This window comes from Poecile atricapillus, chromosome W, assembly GCF_030490865.1.
Source record: "Poecile atricapillus isolate bPoeAtr1 chromosome W, bPoeAtr1.hap1, whole genome shotgun sequence".
In the NCBI taxonomy this organism is placed as follows: Eukaryota; Metazoa; Chordata; class Aves; order Passeriformes; family Paridae; genus Poecile; species Poecile atricapillus.
Window position 1 is genome coordinate 890,294 of NC_081288.1, and position 21,252 is coordinate 911,545.

The window sequence follows — 21,252 nt, forward strand, 5'->3', positions numbered from 1 at the left end:
GAGGGATTTGCACATTCCCAGCAGCTCAGGGAATCCCGGGATGGTTTGGGATGGTTTGGGATGGTTTGGGACCCCCGAGCCCCCCCGGTGCCCCCCTGCCATGGCAGGGACAGTCCCCGGTGTCCCCCAGGGTCGCTGGGTGTGGCCCCTCGTGCCTGGAGCCGTTTGGGGGGGGCACAGCTGGGGCTGGGCTGGAGACCCCCAAATCCCACCCCCTGCAGATCCACAGGGATGGAGCCCCTCAGTTCCCAGGGATCCAGCCTGGGAGAGCTGGGAATGTTCCCCTGGAGAGGAGAAGGATCCAGGGAGAGCTTCCAGAACATTCCAGAGCCTGAAGGGGCTCCAGGAGAGCTGGGAATGTTCCCCTGGAGAGGAGAAGGATCCAGGGAGAGCTGAGAGCCCCTGCAGGGCCTGAAGGGGCTCCAGGAGAGCTGCAGAGGGACTGGGACAGGGCTGCAGGGCCAGGAGCCAGGGAATGGCTGCCAGTGCCAGAGGCCAGGGCTGGATGTTGGGATGTTGGGAATTGGGAATTGCTGGCTGGGCTGGAATTGCCAGAGCAGCTGTGGCTGCCCCTGGATCCCTGGCAGTGGCCAAGGGCAGGCTGGAGCCTGGGGCTGGGAGCAGCCTGGGCCAGTGGGAGGTGTGGGGGGCACTGGGGGGTTTGGGGGTCTCTTCTATCCCAAACCATCCCGGGATTCTGGGATATTGGAGTTGCAGGAGACGGGGTCCAGCCTCCTTGGGAGGAATGCAAAGGTGGAAATTCATCCCTGAGGAGAATTCCAGGAGGGATCTCCAAGCCCTGGGATGTGGCACGTGGGGACACCAGCAGGGCTGGCACTGCTGGGACTCCGTGGGATCCAAGGTTTTCCCACCCAAATGCCCCCGGATTCCGAGCCTTGGGAAGGACAGAGGGACACAGAGCACCCACAGCTGCTGGGCTGGACTCTGGGAACCTTCTGGAAAACCGGGATGGCCACGAGTGACCACGAGCAGGGACAAACCCCCCAAGCCAATAAACCTCCCCAGCCTCCAAAGCTCATCCCAGTTTGGCTCCAGGGGTTTTTTAACTCAGATTTCCCAGCTCACAGAGGGGTTTGGGCTCTGGTGTGTGCAGAGCTCATCCCATCCCCATGGATCTCGCTCGGAATTCCCTCCTCCAGCAGGGCCAGAGACACCCAGAGCCTCCTGCTGCTCCTGCCTGGCTCCAGAGGGGAAATCCAGGGAGAATTCAGCTCCCTCTGAGCCCCCCAACTCCTCCCCAGCCCTGAGAACGGGCAGGGAGCGATGGGAAGGGCGAAGACTGGGAGCACTGGGAGCACTGGGAGCACTGGGCAGGAACAATCCAACAATCCCAGCAGGAGCAGAGGCGCTGCCTCCAACCCCTCTGGGCTGCCACATCCTTCCCAAAGGCTTTTTTTAGGCTTTTTTAGGCTTTTTTTTGGCTAAAATTCCGTGCTGGGAGGGAATCCCTGGCGGTGCAATGCAGCTCTGGGCCCAGGGAATCCTTGATCCCAGCGAATCCCTGGTTCCAGCAAATCCCTGATCCCAGGAAATCCTTGATCCTAGGAAATCCTTGATCCCAGCAAATCCCTGATCCCAGGAAATCCTTGATCCTAGGAAATCCTTGATCCTAGGAAATCCCTGGTTCCAGCAAATCCCTGATCCCAGGAAATCCTTGATCCTAGGAAATCCTTGATCCCAGCAAATCCCTGATCCCAGGAAATCCTTGATCCTAGGAAATCCTTGATCCCAGCAAATCCCTGGTTCCAGGGAATCCTTGATCCCAGGAAATCCTTGGTCCCAGGAAATCCTTGGTCCCAGGGAATCCCTGGTTCCAGGAAATCCTTGATCCCAGGAAATCCTTGGTCCCAGGAAATCCTTGGTCCCAGGGAATCCCTGGTCCCACCAAATCCCTGATCCCAGGAAATCCCTGGTCCCAGCAAATCCCTGGTCCCAGGAAATCCTTGTCCCAGCAAATTCCTGGCCATTCCAGCTGCAGGAATCGGCTTCTCCAGGTTTTATTGGGAAGTGCCTCGGGCACAGCCCCAGCCCCGCCTGTCCCTGGAGCTCGGGCTGGGCGCTCAAGCAGAAGAAATTTGGGATTTGGGGCTCCCGGGCACTCCGGGGAGCTCCGATCCCTGCGGATGCTCCAGCCCTGGAGAAACAGAGCAGCATTCCATGTCCAGCAATTCCATATCCAGCATTCCATGTCCAGCATTCCATGTCCAGTGATTCCATGTCCAGCAATTCCATGTCCAGCAATTCCATGTCCAGCAATTCCATATCCAGCATTCCATGTCCAGCATTCCATGTCCAGCATTCCATGTCCAGCATTCCATGTCCAGCATTCCATATCCAGCAATTCCATATCCAGCATTCCATGTCCAGCATTCCATGTCCAGCATTCCATGTCCAGCATTCCATGTCCAGCAATTCCATGTCCAGCATTCCATATCCAGCAATTCCATGTCCAGCAATTCCATGTCCAGCAATTCCATGTCCAGCATTCCATATCCAGCAATTCCATGTCCAGCATTCCATGTCCAGCATTCCATATCCAGCATTCCATATCCAGCAATTCCATATCCAGCATTCCATATCCAGCAATTCCATGTCCAGCATTCCATATCCAGCAATTCCATGTCCAGTATTCCATATCCAGCAATTCCATGTCCAGTGATTCCTGCTCCCAGATGAGCATTCCATGTCCAGCATTCCATGTCCAACAATTCCTGCTCCAAGAGCAGCATTCCATGTCCAGCAATTCCCACTTCCAGATCAGCATTCCATGTCCAGCAATTCCATATCCAGCATTCCATGTCCAGCATTCCATGTCCAGCATTCCATATCCAGCAATTCCATGTCCAGCAATTCCATGTCCAGCAATTCCATGTCCAGCAATTCCTGCTCCCAGCGGCCGTCCAGGGACAGGGATGGCATTGTCACCTCCTCCTCTTCCTCCTCCTCTTCCTCCTCCTCCTCCTCCTGGCAGCTCCGGGATGGATCCCAGCGGGATGAAGGTGAAGCGCTGGCCCCGGGTCCCCCTCGGGGGTGGTGGGGCAGGAGCAGGAGCGGGCTCTGGGCACCCAGGGGTGCTCTGGGTGCTGCAGGAACCAGCTCTGGGCACCCAGGGGTGCTCTGGGCACTCAGGGATGCTCTGGGTGCTGCAGGAACCGGCTCTGGGCACCCAGGGGTGCTGCAGGAGTGGGCTCCGGGCACCCAGGGGTGCTCTGAGCACTCAGGGATGCTCTGGGTGCCGCAGGAGCAGGCTCTGGGTGCTCAGGGATGCTCAGGGCACCCAGGGGTGCTCAGGGATGCTGCAGGAGCAGGCTCTGAGCACTCAGGGATGCTCTGGGTGCCCAGGGGTGCTGCAGGAGCAGGCTCTGGGTGCTCAGTGATGCTCAGGGCACCCAGGGGTGCTTTGGGTGCTGCAGGAGCAGGCTCTGGGTGCTGCAGGAGCAGGCTCTGGGCGCTCAGTGATGCTCAAGGGCACCCAGGGGTGCTCAGGGATGCTCAGGGCACTCGGTGATGCTCAGGGGTACCCAGGGGTGCTCTGGTCACCCAGGGGTGCTGAGGGGTGCTGCAGGAGCAGCCTTTGGGCACTCAGGGATGCTCTGGTCACCCAGGGGTGCTCATGGGTGCTGCAGGGCAGCCTTTGGGTACTCAGTGATGCTCTGGGGCACCCAGGGGTGCTCATGGGTGCTGCAGCACAGCCTGCAGGTCCTGGGGCAGCGAGCTGATGATGGTGCTGATGTACAGCTCCACCCTGTGCAGCGTCTCCTCCCTCACAGGCAGCTGCTGGCACCGAGCCCTCACCTGGGGGGACACAAATCAGCTCAGGGGGCTCCAGAGCAGCAGCAAAACAGGCAGGAAACAGCTCTGAACCCCGGGAGAGACACCCTGGATCATCCCACACAGCACCCAGGGACCCACACAGCACCCAGGGACCCACACAGCACCCACACAGCACCCAGGGACCCACACAGCACCCACACAGCACCCAGGGACCATCATCCCACCCACACAGCACCCAGGGACCATCATCCCACCCACACAGCACCCAGGGACCATCATCCCACCCACACAGCACCCAGGGACCCTCCCACCCACCCACCGAAAACCCAGGGACCCTCCCACCCACCCTCCCACCCACCCAGCCCAGCCTGTGCCCCCCCAGCTCTGAGAATTTCACACAAAGATTGAATTTCCTCTGAGGGTTCCACACAAACATTGAATTTCCTCTGAGGATTTCACACAAACATTGAATTTCCAATAAGGATTTCACACAAACATTGAATTTCCTCTGAGGATTTCACACAAACATTGAATTTCCCCTGAGGATTTCACACAAACATTGAATTTCCTCTGAGGATTTCACACAAACATTGAATTTCCTCTCAGGGTTTCACACAAACATTGAATTTCCCCTGAGGATTTCACACAAACACTGAATTTCCTCTGAGGATTTCACACAAACATTGAATTTCCTCTCAGGATTTCACACAAACATTGAATTTCCCTGGATCTGATGCTCTCCAGGGATGGGGATTGAGGTTCTCCAGGGCCCAGGAGTGATCCCTGCCCCAGGAGTGATGGGGAGGGAGGGAGGGAGGGAGGGAGGGACTCACCAGCTTCTCCCGGAGCTTCAGCACCAGATCCACGATCTCCACCTCAGACTTGTCCTTCATCCAGGCCACAATGTCCTAAAGGAGAGAGCAGCTTCCCTCAGGGACAATTCCCGAGGGATTCCCCCAAGGAAAGGGTGAGCAGGGGGTTCCTCATTCCTGAAACATCCCCAAAACCCCCCCAGTGCCCCCCACTGCTCCCAGCCCCAGGCTCCAGCCTGCCCTTGGCCACTGCCAGGGATCCAGGGGCAGCCACAGCTGCTCTGGCAATTCCAGCCCAGCCAGCAATTCCCAATTCCCAACATCCCAACATCCAGCCCTGGCCTCTGGCACTGGCAGCCATTCCCTGGCTCCTGGCCCTGCAGCCCTGTCCCAGTCCCTCTGCAGCTCTCCTGGAGCCCCTTCAGGCCCTGCAGGGGCTCTCAGCTCTCCCTGGATCCTTCTCCTCTCCAGGGGAACATTCCCAGCTCTCCTGGAGCCCCTTCAGGCCCTGCAGGGGCTCTCAGCTCTCCCTGGATCCTTCTCCTCTCCAGGGGAACATTCCCAGCTCTCCTGGAGCCCCTTCAGGCCCTGCAGGGGCTCTCAGCTCTCCCTGGATCCTTCTCCTCTCCAGGGGAACATTCCCAGCTCTCCTGGAGCCCCTTCAGGCCCTGCAGGGGCTCTCAGCTCTCCCTGGATCCTTCTCCTCTCCAGGGGAACATTCCCAGCTCTCCTGGAGCCCCTTCAAGGCCTGGAATGTTCTGGAAGCTCTCCCTGGATCCTCCTCATCTCTGAGGAAGGAATTTCTTCTGATATTTGGGATAAAATGAACTGGAAGCTGTCGGTGCTCCCAGCCTGGCCTGGGAACTGCCAGAGGGATGGCACGTGGGTGTCAGGGAGTGCTGGCCCTGTCTTTGTCCCTGTCCCTGTCCCATCCCGTCCCTGTGTCCCATCCCTGTCCCTGTCCCTGTGTCCCATCCCTGTCCCTGTGTCCCATCCCTGTCCCTGTGTCCCTGTCCCATTCCCGTGTCCCTGTCCCTGTGTCCCATCCCTGTCCCTGTGTCCCATCCCTGTCCCTATAGCAGCCCTGTCCCATCCCTGTCCCATCCCTGTCCCTGTCCCTGTCCCCATCCCATCCTTGTCCCTGTCCCAGCCCTGAGTCCCATCCCAGCCCTGTCCCATCCCTGTGTCCCCCCCATCCCAGCCCTGTCCCTGTCCCATCCCTGTCCCATCCCTGTGTCTCAGCCCTGTGTCCCTGTCCCACCCCTGTGTCCCCACCCCTGTGTCCCCGTCCCAGTGTCCCTGTCCCCGTGTCCCATCCCCATGTCCCTGTCCCCCTGTGTCCCTCTGTCTCTGTGTCCCTGTCCCTGTCTCCCTGTCCCATCCCCATGTCCCTGTCCCCGTGTCCTTGTCCCTGTCCCCGTGTCCCTGTCCCTGTCCCCGTGTCCCTGTCCCCGTGTCCTTGTCCCTGTCCCCGTGTCCTTGTCCCTGTCCCCGTGTCCCTGTCCCTGTCCCCGTGTCCCTATCCCCATGTCCCTGTCCCTGTGTCCCTGTCCCTGTGTCCCTGTCCCTGTCCCATCCCTGTGTCCCTGTGTCCCTGTCCCCGTGTCTCTGTCCCTGTCCCTGTGTCCCATCCCTGTGTCCCTGTGTCCCTGTCCCTGTCACCCACCGCCTCACAGATGGCCTCCAGGTGCAGAGCCTCGAGCTTTTGTGTCATCTCCCGGTGCCGCTGCCGGAACCAACCATCGAAATTGGGGGATTTGAAGAATCTCCTGTGGAGAGAGCTCAGGAATGGTGGAACTGGGGGAGCCCCACAGGGACCCTCCCACCCCAAAATCCCATCCTGAGCCCCCCAGGTGGCCCTGGGGACACAGCAGGACACGGGAACAGGAGCCAGAGCAGCTGGGGCTGCCCCTGGATCCCGGGAATGGCCAAGGAAAGCTTGGAGCAGCCTGGGATGGTGGGATTGGAATGGGATGGGATTGAAGCTCCCTGGATCCCATCTCAAACCATTCTGGGATTTGGGAGGCTCTGAATCCATCCTGAGGGATTTTTCTGGAAGTTGGGGCTGGAAAAGGGAAGGGAGACCCTTCCTGCAGTGCTGAGATTGCCAGGGAAACCCCTGGATCCCAAAATTCCTTTGGATCCAATGCCAGGCTGGGAGAGCTGGGAATGGAGGGAATTCCCTGGGAAAGGGGAGATGGGGGTGGGATTTTGGGAATTCCCATCTGGAATGGAATTGCCAGAGCAGCTGGGGCTGCCCCTGGATCCCGGGAATGTCCAAGGAAAGCTTGGAGCAGCCTGGGATGGTGAGATGGGAATGGGATGGGATTGAAGCTCCCTGGATCCCATCTCAAACCATTTGGGGGGGCTCGGGGGTCCCTTCTATCCCAAACCATCCCAGGATTCCACAGTTCTCATTTCTGATCCCAGTCTGGGATTATTTCACTCTCTGTGTGCATTTCCCACTCTCCTCAGCCATCCAACCCCAGACTTTTCCCACTCCCACTGCCCCCAGTGTCTTCTCCATCCCACAGAATCCAGGGAAAGCCTGGAGCAGCTCCCCTGCAGGATCTGCACTCATTTCAAACACAAACCCCGGGGCTGAATCCACCCTGGATTTGCTGTTCCTGACCCTCCTGAGCTCAGCCAGGGCTGAGTCCTGCTGATCCCACCCTGCTGGGTTCTGGTGCTGATCCAGGCTTTGCTGAGCCCAGCCCAGCTGGGCCAGGATCAGGATTCCCTGCAGGATCAGGATTCCCTGCAGGATCAGGATTCCCTGCAGGATCAGGATTCCCTGCTGGGTTCTGGTGCTGATCCAGGCTTTGCAGAGCCCAGCCCAGCTGAGCCAGGATCAGGATTCCCTGCTGGGTTCTGGTGCTGATCCAGGCTTTGCAGAGCCCAGCCCAGCTAAGCCAGGATCAGGATTCCCTGCAGGATCAGGATTCCCTGCAGGATCAGGATTCCCTGTGGGTCCCACCCTGCTGGGTTCTGGTGCTGATCCAGGCCTTGCAGAGCCCGGCCCAGCTGAGCCAGGATCAGGATTCCCTGCAGGATCAGGATTCCCTGCAGGGTTCTGGTGCTGATCCAGGCCTTGCAGAGCCCAGCTCAGCTGGGTCAGGATCAGGATTCCCTGCTGGGTACCAGAGCTGATCCAGGCTTTGCAGAGCCCAGCCCAGCTGAGCCAGGATCAGGATTCCCTGCAGGATCAGGATTCCCTGCTGGGTTCTGGTGCTGATCCAGGCTTTGCAGAGCCCAGCCCAGCTGAGCCAGGATCAGGATTCCCTGCAGGATCAGGATTCCCTGCTGGGTTCTGGTGCTGATCCAGGCTTTGCTGAGCCCAGCCCAGCTAAGCCAGGATCAGGATTCCCTGCAGGATCAGGATTCCCTGCAGGATCAGGATTCCCTGTGGGTCCCACCCTGCTGGGTTCTGGTGCTGATCCAGGCCTTGCAGAGCCCAGCCCAGCTAAGCCAGGATCAGGATTCCCTGCAGGTCTCACCTGTAGAGCCCCAGCCAGTCCCCCTTGAGCACACAGGTGAGCTGGGGCCCCGCGTGCTCCAGGCTCTTCATGAAATCCTCCTGGCAGAACGGGCGGATCTGGGGCGGATTCTGCACAGAGAGATCCTGGTCAGCTCAAATCCAGCTCAAACCATCCCAAATCCAGCTCAAACAATCCCAAATCCAGCTCAAACAATCCCAAATCCAGCTCAAACAATCCCAAATCCACCTCAAACAATCCCAAATCCAGCTCAAACCATCCCAAATCCAGCTCAAACAATCCCAAATCCAGCTCAAACAATCCCAAATCCAGCTCAAACAACCCCAAATCCAGCTCAAACAATCCCAAATCCACCTCAAACAATCCCAAATCCAGCTCAAACAATCCCAAATCCAGCTCAAACAATCCCAAATCCAGCTCAAACCATCCCAAATCCAGCTCAAACAATCCCAAATCCACCTCAAACAATCCCAAATCCAGCTCAAACAATCCCAAAAATCCCAAATCCAGATCACACAATCCCAAATCCAGCTCAAACCATCCCAAATCCAGATCAAACAATCCCAAATCCAGCTCAAACAATCCCAAATCCACCTCAAACAATCCCAAAAATCCCAAATCCAGCTCACACAATCCCAAATCCAGCTCAAACCATCCCAAATCCAGCTCAAACAATCCCAAATCCAGCTCAAACCATCCCAAATCCAGCTCAAACAATCCCAAATATCCCAAATCCAGCTCAATCCCAAATCCAGCTCAATCCCAAATCCAGCTCAAACAATCCCAAAAATCCCAAATCCAGCTCAAACAATCCCAAATTAAACTGGGAAAATCACATGAGGATCCCAGGAAAACTGGGAATATCTGTCCCAAGGGCTCTCTCAACACTTTAATGAGTTTTTAAAGGATTAAAATCCCTTTTTCTTCCACGGGGGAGGTTCCCAGCTCCCAGTCCCAGAGGAGAGCAGGGCTGGGAAGTTCATTTCACCTTCCAGGGGGTGATGGCTCTCTGCAGAGGCATCAGGCTGGCCATGTAGTGCTCCTAGAAAGAGAAAAAAACACAAATGAAAATAAAAATATTCATTCCTTGGAGTCTGAGATCCAGAGTGTGTGCCCTTGGTTCTAATATTCAGTTCTAGGATCCAAGGAAACACTGAATTTCATATAATATGAAATTCATGAGCGTGTTTTCATGGTGATACATGAGAACAAATGTTAAAGTTAGATAGGAAAAGTGTAAATGTGTAAATTGGAAAGTTTCTTTAAATCACTGGGTGAAAAAGTTTAGAGAACAGGAGACAAGGTGGAGGATTTAGGGTGTTGTCTCTTGTCCTTTTTTCTTTCTTCTTCATCTTCTTCTGGAGGTTTTTGGGTGATTGGGTAAAAAATGTCACAATGCAGCAAACAGGTGTTGGGTCATTAAGAAAAATAATTGAGTTGGCATCTGTTAATTGGGTAAATGGACATAAAAAAAAACCTGAAAAAGATCTTTGTGAGCCATTTTACCCTTTTCTATCATAGTGCACACAGCTCCTTGTACCTTGTAATGCTGATAAGGAAAAATAAACAACTGAGAGCTGTTGGAGTCTGAGATCCAGAGTGTGTGCCCTTGGTTCTAATATTCAGTTCTAGGATTCAAGGAAACACTGAATTTCATAAATATGAAATTCATGAGCGTGTTTTCATGGTGATACATGAGAACAAATGGTAAAGTTAGATAGGAAAAGTGTAAATGTGTAAATTAGAAAGTTTCTTTAAATCACTGGGTGAAAAAGTTTAGAGAACAGGAGACAAGGTGGAGGATTTAGGGTGTTGTCTCTTGTCCTTTTTTCTTCTTCATCTTCTTCTCCTGGAAGTTTTTGGGTGATTTGGTAAAAAATGCCAGTGCAGCAAACAGGTGTTGGGTCATTAAGAAAAATAATTAAGTTGGCATCTGTTAATTGGGTAAATGGACATATAAAAAACCTTGAAAAAGATCTTTGTGAGCCATTTTACCCCTTTTCTATCATAGTGCACACAGCTCCTTGTACCTTGTAATGCTGATAAGGAAAAATAAACAACTGAGAGCTGTTGGAGTCTGAGATCCAGAGTGTGTGCCCTTGGTTCTAATATTCAGTTCTAGGATTCAAGGAAACACTGAATTTCATAAAATATGAATTTCATGAGCGTGTTTTCATGGTGATACATGAGAACAAATGTTAAAGTTAGATAGGAAAAGTGTAAATGTGTAAATTAGAAAGTTTCTTTAAATCTCTGGGTGAAAAAGTTTAGAGAACAGGAGACAAGAAGATTTAGGGTGTTGTCTCTTGTCCTTCTTCTTTCTTCTTCATCTTCTTCTCCTGGAGGTTTTTGGGTGATTGGGTAAAAAATGTCACAATGCAGCAAACAGGTGTTGGGTCATTAAGAAAAATAATTAAGTTGGCATCTGTTAATTGGGTAAATGGACATAAAAAAAAAACCTGAAAAAGATCTTTTTTAGCCATTTTACCCCTTTTTTATCATAGTGCACACAGCTCCTTGTACCTTGTAATGCTGATAAGGAAAAATAAATGAGACCAAAACTGCCTCCCTCTGGTCAATCTTCAGTTCAAAGGGAAAAAGAACCCAAATCCAAAAGTCCTTAATGAGACAAGTTGGCATCTGTTAATTGGGTAAATGGACATAAAAAAAAAAAGAAAAAGATCTTTTTTAGCCATTTTACCCCTTTTTTATCATAGTGCACACAGCTCCTTGTACCTTGTAATGCTGATAAGGAAAAATAAACAACTGAGAGCTGTTGGAGTCTGAGATGCAGAGTGTGTGCCCTTGTTTCTAATATTCAGTTCTAGGATTCAAGGAAACACTGAATTTCATAAATATAAAATTCATGAGCGTGTTTTCATGGTGATACATGAGAACAAATGGTAAAGTTAGATGAAAAAAGCTAAAAGTGTGTAAATTAGAAAGTTTCTTTAAATCACTGGGTGAAAAAGTTTAGAGAACAGGAGACAAGAAGATTTAGGGTGTTGTCTCTTGTCCTTTTTCTTTCTTCATCTTCTTCTCCTGGAGGTTTTTGGGTGATTTGGTAAAAAATGCCAGTGCAGCAAACAGGTGTTGGGTCATTAAGAAAAATAATTAAGTTGGCATCTGTTAATTGGGTAAATGGACATAAAAAAAACCTTGAAAAAGATCTTTTTTAGCCATTTTACCCCTTTTCTATCATAGTGCACACAGCTCCTTGTACCTTGTAATGCTGATAAGGGAAAATAAATGAGACCAAAACTGCCTCCCTCTCATCAATCTTCAGCTCAAAGGGAAAAAGAACCCAAATCCAAAAGTTTTTAATTCCAGGAGCCTCAGGGGGTGTCCCTGGATCCCCCTGGCAGGGCTGGGGCAGCAGGGACAGGGGAGGTGTCCCGTGGGATGAGGATGAAGCTCCTTCCCCGTGGCCATTCCAGGATTCCCTGTCCCCCAGGGCTGTCCCCCAGGGCCATTCCAGGATTCCCTGTCCCCCAGGGCTGTCCCCATGGCCATTCCAGGATTCCCTGTCCCCCAGGGCTGTCCCCGTGGCCATTCCAGGATTCCCTGTCCCCCAGGGCTGTCCCTGTGGCCATTCCAGGATTCCCTGTCCCCCAGGGCTGTCCCCCAGGGCTGTCCCCATGTCCCCATGGCCATTCCAGGATTCCCTGTCCCCCCAGGGCTGTCCCCAGGGCCATTCCAGGATTCCCTGTCCCCCCAGGGCTGTCCCCCAGGGCCATTCCAGGATTCCCTGTCCCCCAGGGCTGTCCCCATCCATGGCCATTCCAGGATTCCCTGTCCCCCAGGGCTGTCCTCCAGGGCTGTCCCCCATGGCCATTCCAGGATTCCCTGTCCCCCCAGGGCTGTCCCCATGGCCATTCCAGGATTCCCTGTCCTCCAGGGCTGTCCCCCCATGGCCATTCCAGGATTCCCTGTCCCCCCAGGGCTGTCCCCCAGGGCCATTCCAGGATTCCCTGTCCCCCAGGGCTGTCCCCGTGGCCATTCCAGGATTCCCTGTCCCCCAGGGCTGTCCCCCAGGGCCATTCCAGGATTCCCTGTCCCCCAGGGCTGTCCCCCAGGGCTGTCCCTGTGGCCATTCCAGGATTCCCTGTCCCCCCAGGGCTGTCCCCCAGGGCTGTCCCTGTGGCCATTCCAGGATTCCCTGTCCCCCAGGGCTGTCCCCAGGGCCATTCCAGGATTCCCTGTCCCCCCAGGGCTGTCCCCCAGGGCTGTCCCCATCCATGGCCATTCCAGGATTCCCTGTCCCCCAGGGCTGTCCCCCAGGGCTGTCCCTGTGGCCATTCCAGGATTCCCTGTCCCCCAGGGCTGTCCCTGTGGCCATTCCAGGATTCCCTGGCCCCCAGGGCTGTCCCCATGGCCATTCCAGGATTCCCTGTCCCCCAGGGCTGTCCCCATGTCCCCAGGGTGATGCTGGCACTCACCAGGGGGATGATGAAGCTCTGGGTGAGCTCCAGGAGGTGCCTCCTCAGCAGAGCGCTCTGCACCTCCGAGGGGCGCTTCCGCTGGATGCCCTGCGGGCACAGAGGGGTCAGCCAGGGGCACCCAGGGGTCAAACAGGGTCAAACAGGCACAGAGGGGTCAGCCAGGGGCACCCATGGAACAGAGGGGTCAGCCAGGGTCACACAGGGTCAGCCAGGGTCACCCGTGGCACAGAGGGGTCAGCCAGGGCACCCAGGGGTCAAACAGGGGCACCCAGGGTCAAACAGGGTCAGAGGGGTCACCAAGGGGCACCCAGGGGTCAAACAGGGTCAGCCATGGGCACCCATGGAACAGAGGGGTCACCAAGGGGCACCCAGGGTCAAACAGGGGCACCCAGGGTCACTCAGGGTCAGCCAGGGTCACTGTGGGGTCACCGTGGGGTCACTGTGGGGTCAGCCAGGGTCACCCAGGCACAGAGGGGTCACCCAGGGTCAGCCAAGGTCACCCAGGGTCACCCATGGCACTGTGGGGTCACCCATGGTCACCCAGGGTCAGCCATGGCACTGTGGGGTCTCCCAGGTGTCCCCTCACTGTCAGAACCTGCAGCTCTGCAGCCAAGAGAGCCTGAAGGGCTGCCCCAAACCCACACCCCAAACCCCAAACCCTAAATCCAGACCCAGACCCCAAATCCAGAGCCCAAACCCAGACCCCAAACCCCAAACCCAGAGCCCAAACCCAGACCCCAAACCCCAAACCCCAAACCCCAAACCAAGACCCCAAACCAAGACCCCAAATCAGACCCAAACCCAAACCCAGACCCCAGACCCCAAACCCAGACCCCAAACCCAGACCCCAGACCCCAAACCCAGACCCCAAACCCAGACCCCAAACCCAGACCCCAAACCCAGACCCCAGACCCCAAACCCAGACCCCAAACCCAGACCCCAAACCCAGACCCCAAACCCAGACCCCAAACCCAAACCCAAACCCAGACCCCAAACCCAGACCCCAAACCCAGACCCCAGACCCCAAACCCAGACCCCAAACCCAGACCCCAAACCCAGACCCCAAACCCAGACCCCAAACCCAAACCCAAACCCAGACCCCAAACCCAGACCCCAAACCCAGACTCCAAATCAGACCCAAACCCAGACCCCAAACCCAGACCCCAGACCCCAAACCCAGACCCCAAACCCAGACCCCAAACCCAGAGCCCCAAACCCAGACCCCAGACCCCAAACCAGACCCCAAACCCAGACCCCAAACCCAAACCCCAGACCCCAAACCCAGACCCAAACCAAGACCCCAAACCCCAAACCCAGACCCCAAACCCAAACCCAGACCCCAAACCCAGACCCCAAACCCAAACCCAGACCCCAACTCCAGACCCCAAACCCAAACTCAGACCCCAAACCCAGACCCCAGACCCCAAACCCAGACCCCAAACCCAGACCCAAACCAAGACCCCAAACCCAGAGCCCAAACCCAGACCCCAAATCAGACCCCAGACCCCAAACCCAACTCCAGACCCCAAACCCAGACCCCAACCCAGACCCCAAATCCAGACCCCAGACCCAGACCCCAAATCCAGAGCCCAAACCCAGACCCCAAACCCAGAACCCAGAGCCCAAACCCAGACCCAAATCCAGACCCCAAACCCAGACCCCAAACCCAAACCCCAAACCCAAACCCAGACCCCAAACCCATATTTCCCCCACTGCTCAAATACATTAACACTAAAATCTGATTTTTCCAGCCTCTTTTTCTTACACAAATTCTTCCCACTCATTTCTTGTTAATTAAATTCTTCGTTTTAAGGATTTAATCCTTAATATCGACTGGAAAATCCTAAACCTGGCCCCATGAACGTGGCCCAGGATGTTCTGAATCCCCCAAAGTGTAAATTCTGCTCTTTTGGGGAGCCCCAGGATGTTCTGAATCCCCCAAAGTGTAAATTCTGCTCTTTTGGGGAGCCCCAGGATGTTCTGAATCCCCCAAAGTGTAAATTCTGCTCTTTTGGGGAGCCCCAGGATGGATTGAATCCCCCAAAGTGTAAATTCTGCACTTCTGGGGAGCCCCAGGATGTTCTGAATCCCCCAAAGTGTAAATTCTGCTCTTTTGGGGAGCCCCAGCATGTTCTGAATCCCCCAAAGTGTAAATTCTGCTCTTTTGGGGAGCCCCAGCATGTTCTGAATCCCCCAAAGTGTAAATTCTGCTCTTTTGGGGAGCCCCAGGATGTTCTGAATCCCCCAAAGTGTAAATTCTGCTCTTTTGGGGAGCCCCAGGATGTTCTGAATCCCCCAAAGTGTAAATTCTGCTCTTTTGGGGAGCCCCAGGATGTTCTGAATCCCCCAAAGTGTAAATTCTGCTCTTTTGGGGAGCCCCAGGATGGATTCTGAATCCCCCAAAGTGTAAATTCTGCTCTTTTGGGGAGCCCCAGGATGTTCTGAATCCCCCAAAGTGTAAATTCTGCTCTTTTGGGGAGCCCCAGGATGTTCTGAATCCCCCAAAGTGTAAATTCTGCTCTTTTGGGGAGCCCCAGGATGTTCTGAATCCCCCAAAGTGTAAATTCTGCTCTTTTGGGGAGCCCCAGGATGGATTGAATCCCCCAAAGTGTAAATTCTGCTCTTTTGGGGAGCCCCAGGATGTTCTGAATCCCCCAAAGTGTAAATTCTGCTCTTTTGGGGAGCCCCAGGATGTTCTGAATCCCCCAAAGTGTAAATTCTGTGCTCACCTTTAGCAGCCTCTTGATCAGGGTTTTGTCTTTGTGCAGGAATGTTTTATAGGAAGTGTAGATTCCTGGAGGGGAAATCAGGGAATCAATCAGGGGATCAATCAGGGGATCAATCAGGGAATCAATCAGGGGATCAATCAATCAGGGAATCAATCAGGGGATCAATCAATCAGGGAATCAATCAGGGGATCAGTCAGGGAATCAGTCAGGGAATCAATCAGGGGATCAATCAATCAGGGAATCAATCAGGGAATCAGGGGATCAATCAGGCAATCAATCAGGGAATCAATCAGGGGATCAATCAGGGAATCAATAAAGGGATCAATCAGGGAATCAATCAATCAGGGGATCAATCAGGGAATCAGTCAGGGATTCAATCAGGGGATCAATCAGGGAATCAATCAGGGGATCAATCAGGGAATCAATCAGGGAATCAGTCAGAGAATCAATCAGGGGATCAATAAAGGGATCAATCAGGGATCTATCAGGAAATCAATCAGGGAATCAATCAGGGGATCAATCAGGAAATCAATCAGGGGATCAATCAGGGAATCAATCAGGGATCAATCAGGGGATCAATCAGGGAATCAGTCAGGGAATCAATCAGGGGATCAATCAGGGGATCAATCAATCAGGGAATCAATCAGGGGATCACTCAGGGAATCAATCAGGGAATCAATCAGGGAATCAATCAGGGAATCAATCACTCAGGGAATCAATCAGGGGATCAATCAATCAGGGGATCAATCAATCAGGTAATCAATCACTCAGGGAATCAATCAGGGAATCAATCAGGGAATCAATCAGGGGATCAGTCAATCAGGGAATCAATCAGGGAATCAATCAGGGGATCAGTCAATCAGGGAATCAATCAATCAGGTAATCAATCACTCAGGGAATCAATCAGGGAATCAATCAGGTAATCAATCACTCAGGGAATCAATCAGGGAATCAATCAGGGAATCAATCACTCAGGGAATCAATCAGGGGATCAGTCAATCAGGGGATCAGTCAATCAGGTAATCAATCACTCAGGGAATCAATCAGGGAATCAGTCAGGGAATCAATCAGGGGATCAGTCAATCAGGGGATCAATCAATCAGGTAATCAATCACTCAGGGATGGGTGCAGACCCTGGGGAAGGGGCTCTCCTGGAGCCCTGCACCCACCTGGTTTTGTGTCCAGGGTTTTCAGCTTGGCCAATTTCTTCACCTTCACCTGCTTGGGCAGCTCCCCTGTGAGCCAGAGGGGACAATGGGGGTCCTGTCCCCTCCTGGGGCCATCCCAGAGGGGACAATTGGGGTCCTGTCCCCTCCTGGGGCAATCCCAGAGGGGACAATTGGGGTCCTGGCAATCCCAGAGGGGACAATTGGGGTCCTGTCCCCTCCTGCAGGGTCTGGGGCCATCCCAGAGGGGACAATTGGGGTCCTGGCAATCCCAGAGGGGACAATTGGGGTTCTGTCCCCTCCTGCAGGGTCTCCAGCGTTCCCAGCAATCCCTCCCCTCTGGAATTGTGAATTCCCTGTTCCCAGGATGGATTCCCAGCTCCCAGAGGGGCACAGGGGATCAGAGCAGGTTTTTCTCTCCCTGTCCCTCAATTCCCATTCCCAGGGATTCATTCCCAGCTCCCAGAGGGGCACAGGGGATCAGAGCAGGTTTTTCTCTCTCTCTGTCCCCTCATTTCCCTGCCCAGGGAGGATTTTCCTCTCCTGGGAGCTGCAGGACAGCGATTCCTGCTCTCCCTGCTCGGGGCACAGCCCGAGCTGCGAGGGAATCCTGGGAATCCAGGGGATCCGGGGAATCCAGGGAATCTGGGGAATCCAGGGGATCCAGGGGATCCAGGGAATCAATCCAGGGAATCCAGGGGATCCGGGGAATCCAGGGAATCCAGGGGATCCAGGGGATCCGGGGAATCCAGGGGATCCAGGGGATCCCGGGAATCCAGGAGATCCAGGGAATCAATCCAGGGAATCCAGGGAATCCAGGGGATCCAGGGGATCCGGGGAATCAATCCAGGGAATCCAGGGGATCCAGGGAATCCAGGGAATCAATCCAGGGGATCCGGGGAATCCGGGGAATCCCGGCTGGGGCAGCTCCTGCAGCCTCCGGCTGCTCCCCAGCCCCAGCGAGCCCTGGGCCACCCCCCCGGCACCCCGAGACCCCCCAACAGCACCCCGTGATTCCAAACAGCACCCCGAGATCCCCAAGAGCACCCTGAGACCCCCCGACAGCACCCTGAGTGTCCCCTGGCACCCCAAACTCCCCTGGCACCTCAAACTCCTGCAGAACCCCAAACTCTCCTGGCACCCCAACCTCCCCTGTCAGGCACCCCAATCTCCCCAGCACCCCAATTTCCCCTGACACCCCAATCTCTCATTTGTCTCCCCCAGCACCCCAATCTCCCCTGTTTGGCTCCCCCAGCACCCCAATGTCCCCTGTCAGGCACCCCAATGTCCCCAGCACCCCAATGTCCCCTGTCAGGCACCCCAATCTCCCCAGCACCCCAATGTCCTCAGCACCCCAATCTCTCATTTGTCTCCCCCAGCACCCCAATCTCCCCTGACACCCCAATCTCCCCTGACACCCCAATCTCCCCTGACACCCCAATCTCCCCTGTCAGGCACCCCAATGTCCCCAGCACCCCAATGTCCCCCAGCACCCCAATCTCCCCTGACACCCCAATGTCCCCCAGCACCCCAATCTTCCCCAGCACCCCAATGTCCCCAGCACCCCAATCTCTCCTGTTTCGGGGCTCACCTGCAGTGCGGGGCTCCCCCAGCACCCCAATCTCCCCTGTCAGGCACCCCAATGTCCCCAGCACCCCAATCTCTCATTTGTCTCCCCTGCACCCCAATCTCCCCTGTTTGGCTCCCCCAGCACCCCAATGTCCCCAGCACCCCAATCTCCCCTGACACCCCAATCTCCCCTGACACCCCAATGTCCCCTGACATCCCAATGTCCCCCAGCACCCCAATGTCCCCTGACACCCCAATCTCTCCCGTTTCGGGGCTCACCTGCCGTGCGGGGCTCCCCCAGGCGCAGGATGTGGGGCCAGTGCTGCAGGGTTTTGATGAAGAAGGGGTTGGTGACACCCACCACAATGTTGGGGCTGCAAGGAGGGGCCAGCCTGAGCACTGGGGGGTCCTGGCAGGGCACAGGAGGGTCCTGGCAGGGCATGGGGGGTCCTGGCAGGGCACTGGAGGGGCCAGCCTGAGCACTGGGGACACTGGGGGGACACTGGGGACACTGGGTGTGTCACAGGAGGGGCCAGCCTGAGCACTGGGGACACTGGGGGGACACTGGGGGGGTCCTGGCAGGGCACTGGAGGGGCCAGCCTGAGCACTGGGGACACTGGGGTGGCACTGGGGACACTGGGGGGACACTGGGGACACTGGGGGGACACTGGGGTGGCACTGGGGGGTCCTGGCAGGGCACAGCGGGTTCTGGCAGGGCACAGGAGGGTCCTGGCAGGGCACAGCGGGTTCTGGCAGGGCACAGGAAGGTCCTGGCAGGGTACAGGGAGGTTCTGGCAGGGCACAGGGGGCTCTGGCAGGGCACAGGAGGGTCCTGGCAGGGCACAGGAGGGTTCTGGCAGGGCACTGGGGGCTCTGTCAGGGCACAGGGGGCTCTGGCAGGGCACAGAGGGTCCTGGCAGGGCACAGGAGGGTCCTGGCAGGGCACAGGGGGCTCTGGCAGGGCACAGAGGGTCCTGGCAGGGCACAGGAGGGTCCTGGCAGGGCACAGGGGGCTCTGGCAGGGCACAGGGAGGTCCTGGCAGGGCACAGCGGGTTCTGGCAGGGCACAGGAGGGTTCTGGCAGGGCACAGGAAGGTCCTGGCAGGGCACAGGAGGGTCCTGGCAGGGCACAGGAAGGTCCTGGCAGGGCACAGAGGGTCCTGGCAGGGCACAGAGGGTCCTGGCAGGGCACAGGAAGGTCCTGGCAGGGCACAGGGGGCACTCACGGGGCCTGGGTCCGTGTGGTGTACTCCTTGAACTCGCTGTCGTGGATGGTGAAGTAGGGCCGGAAGTCGCAGCAGTAACGGAGCGGGGCCAGGCAGCTGCAGGGACAGACACGGTCACCATGGGCATGGCACGGGCACCGTGGGCATGGAATGGGCTCCATGGGCATGGCAGGGTCACCCTGGGCATGGCAGGGTCACCATGGGCATGGCACAGGACACTCCAGACATGGCACAGGGCACTCCAGACATGGCACAGGGCACCATGGGCATGGCACGGGCACCATGGGCACAGCAGGGTCACCATGGGCATGGCAGGGTCACCATGGGCATGGCAGGGTCACCATGGGCACAGCAGGGTCACCATGGGCACAGCAGGGTCACCATGGGCATGGCAGGGTCACCATGGGCACAGCAGGGTCACCATGGGCACAACAGGGTCACCATGGGCATGGCAGGGTCACCATGGGCATGGCACAGGACACTCTAGACACTCCAGGCATGGCACAGGGCACCCTGGTTATGGCACAGGGCACCCTGGGCACGGCAGAGACACCCTGGGCATGGCACAGGACACTCCAGACATGGCACAGGACACTCCAGACATGGCACAGGACACTCCAGACATGGCACAGGGCACCCTGGGCACAGCAGTCACCCCATGCCAGCACAGGGGACAGTCCCTGCCCCGGGCTGTGCCCACCCTGGGGCTGCCCCAGCCCGGCTCCATCGGCCTCCTGCCCCCCTGGCCCCTCTGGGCTCGTGTCCCCCCAGGGCCTTTCCCAGTTTCCAGCCCCTGTGCCCAGCCTGGAGCGCTCCAGGGCAGCAGCTCCAGGGCAGCAGCTCCAGGGCAGCACTATGGAGTATTGTATTGTATTTTATTTTATATTAATCATTATATTATACATTATTATATTGTATTGTATTTTATATTATTTTATATTAATCATTATATTATATATTATTGTTAATAATTATATTATATATTATTATAATAGTATTTATTATATATTATTATAATAGTATTATAGTATTATATAGTATATATTATATACTAATATTCTATACTATTATATACTATATTATATAGAATATACTATTATATTCAGTACATTTACACTATTATTATAATATATAGTATATTATATATTTTATACTATAGGCTACATAATAGGATATACTATTATATACTATTATATATACCATATATATTATATATAGTATATATTATATATAATAGTATATACTACTATATAGTATTATATATACACTATATATTATATATATCGTATATATTATAATAGTATTATACTATTATATAGTATATATTATACACTAATATGATGCAATATTGTATACTATATTATATAGAATTATATAGAATATACTACTATATACAGTATATTATACTACTATTATAATATATAGTATTACACATTATATACTATATACCATATAATAGTATACAGTATTATATACTATAATATATATTATATATATTATATATAGCATATATTATAATAGTATTATAGTACTGTATAGTATATAGTATATATTAATATTATATACTATTATATGCTATATTATATAGTATATACTATTATATTCAGTATATTATACTATTATTATAATATATAATATATTGTATACTATATAATAGTATATATTATTATATACTATTATATGTATACTATATATTATTTACAGTATATATTATAATACTATTATAGTATTGTATAGTATATGATATATTATATGCTAATAATATATACTAATATATACTATTATATACTATATTTATACTATTAATATATACAGTATACTATACTATTATTATAATATATAATTATATTATATATAATGTATATATTATATATAATGTATACATTATGTATAATGTATATATTAATACAGTATATTATACTATTGTTATAATATATACTATTGTTATACTATTATATATATAATATATAATATGACATAATATAATATAACATAACATAATATAATATAAAATAA

The 21,252-nt window shown here is 53.6% G+C and overlaps 1 protein-coding gene across 2 annotated transcripts in view; it reads right to left on the bottom strand.

Annotated features, from left to right (window-relative positions):
- Window positions 1-3,233: 3,233 nt before the first annotated feature.
- Window positions 3,234-21,252, bottom strand: part of LOC131591685 (protein DENND6B-like) — a 34,652-nt gene continuing 16,633 nt past the window's right edge. The window contains exons 11-21 of one of the 2 annotated variants that reach the window (XM_058862627.1): window positions 19,237-19,332; window positions 18,290-18,384; window positions 16,445-16,510; window positions 15,276-15,340; window positions 12,544-12,633; window positions 9,093-9,146; window positions 8,105-8,214; window positions 6,274-6,376; window positions 4,629-4,703; window positions 3,411-3,816; window positions 3,234-3,317 (exon numbers count right to left, since the gene is read on the bottom strand). In XM_058862627.1, coding sequence (XP_058718610.1) covers window positions 3,694-3,816; window positions 4,629-4,703; window positions 6,274-6,376; window positions 8,105-8,214; window positions 9,093-9,146; window positions 12,544-12,633; window positions 15,276-15,340; window positions 16,445-16,510; window positions 18,290-18,384; window positions 19,237-19,332 — 877 coding nt within the window. In that variant the 3' untranslated portion in view covers window positions 3,234-3,317; window positions 3,411-3,693. The other variant, XM_058862626.1, reaches the window with a different exon arrangement.